The sequence below is a fragment of the Tupaia chinensis genome, unplaced genomic scaffold (assembly GCF_000334495.1).
Source record: "Tupaia chinensis unplaced genomic scaffold, TupChi_1.0 Scaffold143602_1, whole genome shotgun sequence".
Classification (NCBI taxonomy): Eukaryota; Metazoa; Chordata; class Mammalia; order Scandentia; family Tupaiidae; genus Tupaia; species Tupaia belangeri.
Genome location: NW_006203448.1, coordinates 3020213 through 3028373, shown reverse-complemented (window position 1 = coordinate 3028373; position 8161 = coordinate 3020213). Strand labels below are relative to the sequence as shown.

Here is an 8161-nt window from a genome sequence, read left to right as displayed (position 1 = left end):
TCAGCACGGCGTCCTGGCCGCCTTCCAGGGGGGCAAAGCCGTCCGCGAGGTCCGGGCAGCGTGGGTCGATGAGGATGCTGAGGCGCGAGCTGTCAGCTCTGTCCACGGTGACCAGGGCACTGTTGGCGCCGGCAGGCCCAGTGCTGAGCATGGGCGTGCCCAGTGCTGGCTGTGGGCGGGGCCGCCGTGCCCGGGGCATGGGTGTGGTTCAGGAAGAGCACAGCGCCGGTGACAGCCACAGCCAGCAGCACCGCCAGCGACAGCAACACCGTGCACAGCACGTAGCTACAGCTCGGCCGCTGCAGGACAGACAGGCCCGGGACACACGGACAGACAGGCAGACGGGAGAGAGAAGGGCCAAGCGTTAGATGCAGACCAGGACCCCAGTTCTGCCCAGCGGGGCTTCACGACGCCAGGCGAGGCCCAGGGGACACTGTCGCTGGAGGAAGGGTGCCATACAGAGGGACGGAGTCCTGGAAGGGAGACGGGGACACCAGGTAGACAGAGCGAGTGAGAGGGCGAGAGATGCAGAGACAGATGGAGAGACAGACGGATACAGGGAAACAGACGGAGAGGATGGAAAGGGGAGACTAAGGCAGAGACGAGGAGACGGAAGGGCGTACGGTGCCTGTCCTCACGTCGGCCTGCCCTGCCCCCCTGCACAGGGTGGCCGGGGAGGGCTGGAGCTGCAGACCCTCCTGCAGCCCACGGGCCTGGCCCGAGTCCCCGTGCTGCCATGTCCCACATGTGACCACCGGCGAGGGGCCTTACATCTTGGGGACCTCACCTGTAAACTGGGGACGGTAGTGACACTCACCTCTCTACAGGTGGGCAGGCACCTTGTGGACTCAGGTGAGAGCCGTAAGGGTGACGGCATTGGCACTCGGAGAGGTTGCGCGGGAGCATTGCCTGTCCCTGAAGGTCCCTTCCCACCTGGAGCACCCTTGTCCCAGGGCCAGGGCCTCTGCCTGCCTGCTCTGCTATTCTCCAGAATGGCACCGGGGCCACCCCCTCCCCCTTCTCCCCCTCTGTTCTCACAGAGCAGGGCCCTGGCAGGACAATCACTGCAGGGAGGAGCCGTGAGGCCACCTGAAGACGGCCGGCCCTGCCACTCTCCAACCAGGCGCGGGCTGAAGTGGGGCAGCTGGGACTCTCCAGATGGCAACATCTCAAAATGGGGACAGAATGGAGGCAGAGCAGGCACGGGGACACGGGGCCATCTTAGTGGGGCCCCAGCCAGAGGAAGCCAGAGCTGAAGTGCAGCTTGGCACTAAAGGAGGTGTCGCGCAGGGCAGCAGTCTGAGGGGCCCAGACACACCGCACGGAACCACTTGAAGTCACTTAAAGCCACTGAACATTTTCCACGTAGGAAGCTGAGGCCCAGGGAGGGCAAGGCACTTGCCCAAAGTCACACAGCAAATTAGAAGCTGAACTCATAGGGGACCCAAGCCTCCTGCCTTCCTCTCAGGGCCAGGCACCTCCTACCACTGAATGTCCCGGCGATGACACACACATTCCCCACGTTTTCAGCTTCCTCAATTTGAGCTGCGTCTTTAAATGAATTCGTATATTATAGCACTTGGAGCTGTGCCTGGCACATTGCGCTTGTGCAGTAAATATTAGCGGCTTTTATTATCTTGTGATCGATGTGCACAGAGCATCTGGAGGCAGGGCGCTTTTCCACCGAAGTGTTCTTCCTGCGTGGCGCTGGGCACCTTTTCTGCTCACACTCGAACGTCTCTGGCTTTGGGGGCATCCCACGACGTAACTGACAGCCCGCCTGCTTTCTTAATGGCGCACAGGACCACGCCGCCTCTTCCACCCTGTCTTCCGGGAAAATGCGGCAACACCAGTCTCTTCTCTTCGTAGATTCAGACTCTACAAGGACTCTTGGCTCTCCTGCTGGCACCAGAGATTCGGAGGGGTCGGGGTGAGGCGCACGTGAACAAGGAGATCCCTGGGAAGTTCATGAGGCGAGAGCTCCTTGGCCTGTCCCTGGAGTCACCATGCTACCAGGACGCTGTGCTCCACACCTGCCTGGGTCCCTCGGCATCCATTCTGGGCTATGACAGGCTGCCTTTGGCCAGGCCTGCTTCCCGGCTGCTCATCCACAGCCCTGCTTGCTCTCTTCCTGCAGGGCTTTGCCAGCCGTCACCATCTCCAGGAAGCCTTCCTTGACTGTTTCCCCACCCCTCCCTACAGCTTGGAGAGGCTCCTCCTCTGTGCTGTCCCAGGACATGGCGCATCCGGGCAGAAAATTGCCTGGGCTTCATCTACTCGTTCATTCAAACACCCATTCGACGCCACTGGGTGTCCCCATGGGCCAGGCTCTGGGCCAGCCTTAAGGAGGCGTCGGTGCAGGTCAGACAGACCCCTGTCGGGTGGGAGTTCATACCCCATGGACTACGATTCTAGAGAACCCAGTGGATGCTGTGGCACAGTCCCTGGGGGTTCGAGAGCTGGCGAACCCCAGGCCCAGGAAGTTCGTTCTGGACAGTGACCCCACCAGGCACAGGGTGCCTGGGCCCAGAATCCCCATGGCCGACTCTTGAGTGCTGGACAGGTGTATGGACAGAAGGAAAGAAGAGCCAACAGTCAGTGGCGCCCGCCGGGACGCGGTGCGGGAAGGCCTGGGTAGGGAGGAGGTGAAGGTATTCCTGGGCGGGGCAGAGGCTGCAGAACTCCTGCTGAGTCCCCCCACCCAGGCTGGGCTGCTGGGCCTGCACCCTCCTGGCTGGCATGGCCCAGGATAAGGGCACCCTCCAGGCCGCTCCAGGTCCCCAACTTGCAGATAGGCAGCAGGGCAGCTCCGCTGCCATTCCTTGGGCCACACTGTGTGTTCGCCCCTGAGCTCTCCAAACGGCCCTGGCTGCATTCACTTTCCGAGTGGGAAATTGAGGTTCAGAGGGCGGAAGAGCCAAGCCCACCGTCGACGGGGCCAGCGTGGGAGTCTCTGGAAGTGCACCCCACTGGCCGCCTGCCAAGGCCACCCAAGTCCATCCTGCCGCTGAAGCATGGCTGGGGTGTGGGAGACCACGCTGTGTCAGCAAGTCCACCCCCGCCATGTGGCTCTGGAGCCTTCGCAGACACCTTGCCCCGGGGCGGCCGCGCTGCCTCGGCAGACTGTGTGGCGTTAAGGTCCCCAGCTGGCGAGGGTTGGGGCTGGTCGCCTCCCGGTCTCCAAGACCCCAGGCCTCTCAGCACCCTCCTTCCACCCAAGCCCCTCTGTGGACGCAGAGCAGGGAGGGGATGGAGGAAGCTGCAGGGGTTCCCCGGAGGTAGGGGGCCGGGAGCTTGGGGGTGAGCCAGGCGCTTGGCAGCCGGGGTCGGTCTTCAGAGGTCCCCTTAAGGATGAAGGGCTGTTGGCTTTTACACCGTGTATGCGCCTCACAGAGAAATGCTGCCTAGATGCAAGAGGCCGTGGCAGGGCGGGGTGACCTCCCTGGTCTGCCAGAGCGGGAGGGTGCATGCAGACCCCACCTCGCAAGAACCAGGCAGCCCGAGGGTGCCCAAGTCGGGAGACCAGGTTGGAGACGCCTCAGCCACAGCCACCTGCATGAGCCCCAGCTGCAGGGATGGGCTTCGGCTCCACACGGCCCCCAGCCCTGCCCAGGGTCAACAGCTGCCTAGGGAGCTCAGGCACGAGGGAGACAGGATGGGCTCATGTGGGAAGGAGACAGGAGGCAGGAAGTCCCCACAGAGGCCTGGGTGGCAGGGCCGTGATTCAGGTGACTGCCTCCTCTGAGTCCTGGGCCTCCAGAGGTGGCAGTGGTCAGTGCCAGGTGCCCGGCTCTGCACCCCCTGCCACACGCTGCCCTGCTCCTGCCCTGAGGGCGCGGGGTGGCTGTAGTCCCCAGGCAACACTGAAGCTAGACTTCTCTGTGAAAGGGGAGGAGTCCCTGTCTGGGCGTGGCAGGGGCAGGCAAGGTTAGATGGAGGCCTACTCCCCGACCCACCCTCAGGGAGTGCCCCAGCCAGGCCAGAAAGGCCTCGTGGAGCCTGGGCTGGGCAACCAAGGGCAGGCAGTGCACACAGCAGGGGCTGTCCAGAGTGCACAGCCTTGGGGTGGGGGCTCATGGGCCAGGGAAGGTCAGCGACCCAGCCCTCAGCCCCCAGCCCACAGCCCGTGGGGAAACTCCCTCTGCGTCTCCCCAGAGCCCCATCCAAGCTGAACGCTGAGCCCCAGCCCAGGCAGGGCAGGGGTCCCAGAGATCCCTGGGTGGGTGGTGGCTCTGCCCACACTTCTGGGGTAGAGGCGGGGAGAGGGTCTGGAGTCATGTTCCCTGAGAGCTGAGCTAAAGCCCCCCAACCTCCGACATGGAGCCCACTGGGAGGGGCCCGGGAGCGGGGCTAGCGGTGTCCAGGGGCGAGGTGTCCCACAGTCTGCCTTCCCAGGGAGCACTGGGATTGGGTCTGCGGGGAGGGGTCTAGATACCTCCCCTGTGGCCCACAGGTCCCCAAACTACGGGGTCAAGCCATAGGGCTCTCACCCCAGGAAGGCACACCATCACCAGCCACCCCTGCCAAAGCTGGTGCTCCAGGCCCCCAGCTCCAGGCAGGCACCCCCTGCCCCTCTAGCCCCCTGTACCCACCCATGCCCCAGCTCCTGCGAGGACCATGCCCCACCCCCCGTCTGCCTCTAAATCACCACGACCATCTCATGCCAGCCTCCCCTGCCCGTCTCCCAGCACCTCCAGCACAGCCCCCTGTGGCAGCCAAGGACGCTACCAAAAAGCACTGCCCGCTAGACTCCTGGGGCGACCGTGGGTCCCTTCGGCAGGGCACCGCAGCCCAGGTCTTACGAGACCACGAGTACAGGTGCACCTGCCTCCCTCAACCTGAGAGTCACCTCCTCCGGGAAGCCACCCCTACCCGGTCTCTGCCTGTGCCAGGAGCCTCTCTGATCGCCAGCCTCCCCTTCTCAGCCACATCCCAGTGGTGGAAGCTGGGGGGCGGGGCAGAGCAAAGGAGTCTTGGCCAGGAGCCCCAGAGGCCCCTTCCTCCCTACCTCACCAAGCCTGACGCGGTGACCTCTGCCCAGACCCAGGGAGTGAGAGGAGCGAGCTGCCAGTCTCCCTTGGGCACGACCACGGTTCACACTGGTTCCGGCTCGCAAGCTCACTCCCATAGGAGCCTCGACGCTCTCTGAGGCACAGAGTGCCTCCTCCAGGCTGTCTCCTGGTATGAGGCAGGGACTCCCTCTCAGTCACTGAATGAATTAATGCTGCAGGGATTTAGGTTAGACATCAGGAGGACTTCCCACGGAGAATTTCTTTCTGGAAGGTTTCCAGACAACCCGGAAGCATCGAGAGGTGCCCCTCGAACTGGGTCAGAGGCCGACCTCTGGGGCGGCCCGGCTTAGGGACTGACTGCTTGCAACAGGAGGGCGACTTCCTGCCCGACTCCAGGACCAGAAGACTCATGTCTATTCCCAGACCCTTCCATCTGAGCAACTGCAGCTCCCTGCTCCGGCGGAACATCAGCCCCTTCCTTCTGCAGGCGAAGGACCCGAGAAGCAGAGCTGGCAACTTGTCCGAGGTCGCCAGCAAGGAGGGCCTGAGGCTGGCACGGCAGGGACAGAGCGGCCCAGGGCAGGCCCCAGAAATGCCCAGCCGAATCCCTTCATGGGCAGCAGATGCCGCAGGTGCCCTGAGAACAGGCCGTGGGGCACAGACCCCTCGTGCCTCCCCTTGGGAGCCACAGGCGGATTGAGCCCGCTCGGTCCCACAGCCACCTCTGCTGTCCCGAGGGCCCGGCATGGGCCCCTCTACCCTGGGCCTCGGTTTACTCACCTGTCAAATGGGTAAGGTTAATTGCCATTTCCTCACCTCACCCCAGGGTTTTGGCTGAAAGAGGAGAGACGGGGAGGCTGGCTGGTGCTCGGGGCGATGCTGGCCCCGACCCGGAGGAAGTGCCCGTGAAAGCGCTCTGGTCAAGCCCTTCTGGGTGTCACGTCGCTTTGCCGGGGTGGGAGGGTGGACACTGACAGCTGGGGAAGGGGGCGGGCTGCTTCGAGGACCGTCCTCACGGGCGCAGGGATCTATGGTTTATAAAACACGCCAGGCCTTCACTTGCGCCTCCTCACAGCCTCCTGAAGCGCGGTTCTTGTTGTCCAGGCAGTAAAGCCAGGCACAGAGAGGGGGAGTAACCTACCCAGAGTCACACAGCATGTCGCTGGCCAAGATGAATCGAGGCTGGCCAGAGGGGCGGCGGGCCCAGAAGGACCTGGGGCCGGTGGGGCGCTCCCTCCCGACAGCAGGCATGGGGAAGGCTCGACATGGCTGGAGCTGGCACAGGGGACAGCCGGGCCACGTGGGTCACCAGGGGCGGGCAGGGTAGGTGGGTGTTTGACACTGGCCCAGACCCTGAGCCACCGCCCCGGCTGCCTCGGATGCCCAAGGTGCAGACAGCTGAGCTCAGGGCCTGGTGGCAGCTGGGAACCATACCCCCGGGAACAGCAGAGGGAGAGGCCTGGAGGTCACTTTTCAGATGAACCCACCGGAAGCCGCCTCCCCTTGAGAAAGCAGCGCTGGCTGCTCCCCTGAGGCTCCTCTTGGCCCAGCTTCTTGCTGTTCAACTCAGCAAACACCTCAGCTCCCACCTGAGCAGCTGAGAAGGAATGGAGCCTGGTGGGCCCCAGAGGTGGGGCCCAGGAGCAGAGGACCCTTAAGGAAGGAGGGACTCAGGGCGAGGAGGCTAGACAGAGGGCAGCACGGCTGAATGCTACTAGGACTTAGCGACAGCCACTGTGCATCGGGGAAGGCTTCCCTGAAGAGGTGGCGGCCTTTCAACTGGGTTTTGAAGTATCTGTAGGCTGTCTCTAAGTGGAGAGGTGTGTGTGTGTGTGTGTGTGTGTGTGTGTGTGAGAGAGAGAGAGAGAGAGAGAGAGAGAGGCAGTTGAAGAGCCTAATGGGGCCAATAAAGATCTGGAAATGGGGCGGCCTGGTGTGGGCCCAGGGCATTGAACGACAGACCCTGCGGGGTCTGCTGGGAAGGGAGAATGTCCGCCAGGGCTGGCCTCGCAGTCTCTTGCTAAGGGGCTGAAGTCAGGCCTCACTGGGAGAGGGCAGTCTGGGTGAAGACCGAAACTCAGAAGGACAGACCAGCCCTGGGAAGCAACGACCAGGCTTCTGGTTGACCAGGGTTTGAACCCCCGCCTCCTGCCACCATGCTGTGTGATGCGGCAGGTCCTCAGCCTCTCTGCTCTGTGACGTGGGGACCTGCACTGCTGACTGTGGGAAGTGGGGCGAAAAGGGGCTTTGAAACTGTCGAGGGCCAAGGCAGCAGCCCTCCAGGAAGAAGGAGCCAGCTGCAGTGGTGCCTGGGAGTGGAGAGGGGCCTCCGTCGGCCCCTGTCGGCCCCTGCCGGCCCCCTCCTGCCGCTGCAAACCGAGCTGTTCCTTCCCCAATGACATCTGTCTGGGAGAAATTTAAAATTTAAAACGGGCAGTCCCATTATTTCCTCTCGGTGTGGAGCCAGCCTCCTCCTCCGCCTGCCTGCCCTGTCCCTTGGCAGCCCAGCCTGGGGGCCGCCCGGGGCAGCCCCTCTGCCTCGGCTTCTCCACTCTGGCCCCTCCCTGGGGCCTCTCCTCTCACTCCTTTGAGGGGCACAGCCCTGGGCACCCTCCAGTGCCCCCCTCCACTGCCCCTGAAGAGGGCGCAGGGAGAGAGGAATGAACCTGCCCTGGAGCACACAGACCAGGGTTCAAATCCCGGCTGAGCTGCGTGGCCTCAGGCCGGGGCCAACCCTCTCTGAGCCTGGCCTGCCTTGTCTTAAGTGGAGCATCAGGACTCAGAGCCTCCAGGAGAGGGGTATTTATCCACGGGCTATGTGGGGGCCCTGACTACAGGAGGAGGTCCCCAGGTTCTCCCGCCAGGCGCTGGGCACAAGGGCGCAAGGGCGCCGAGTGCTCGCTCGGGAAGTGTCAGGACGCCCACTGCGGGGGAGGAAAGGGAACTCTAGGAGGGCAGCGATCTGTCTGTGCTCACACAGTGACCTAGACCTAACCACCGGTCACACGGCGGTCCACAGGTCCCCTACTCCACGCTGCATGCTGAGCAGTGGGGTCCCTGCGGGGGTGCTTCAGGGGACAGGAGGCCCATCGCGCGCACGTGGCTCCTGCAAGGGCGCCGCCCCCATCCGAACCCCGAGTTCAAGCCTC

The 8161-nt window shown here is 63.7% G+C and overlaps 1 protein-coding gene across 1 annotated transcript in view; it reads right to left on the bottom strand.

Moving 5' to 3' along the window:
- The window catches only part of FIBCD1 (fibrinogen C domain containing 1), a 34526-nt gene extending 33649 nt beyond the window's left edge, over positions 1 to 877 (bottom strand). The window contains exons 1-2 of the mRNA XM_027766632.1: positions 788 to 877; positions 171 to 299 (exon numbers count right to left, since the gene is read on the bottom strand). Coding sequence (XP_027622433.1) covers positions 171 to 299; positions 788 to 877 — 219 coding nt within the window. The remainder of the gene's footprint in view (positions 1 to 170; positions 300 to 787) is intronic.
- Between the last annotated feature and the right edge of the window lie 7284 nt (positions 878 to 8161).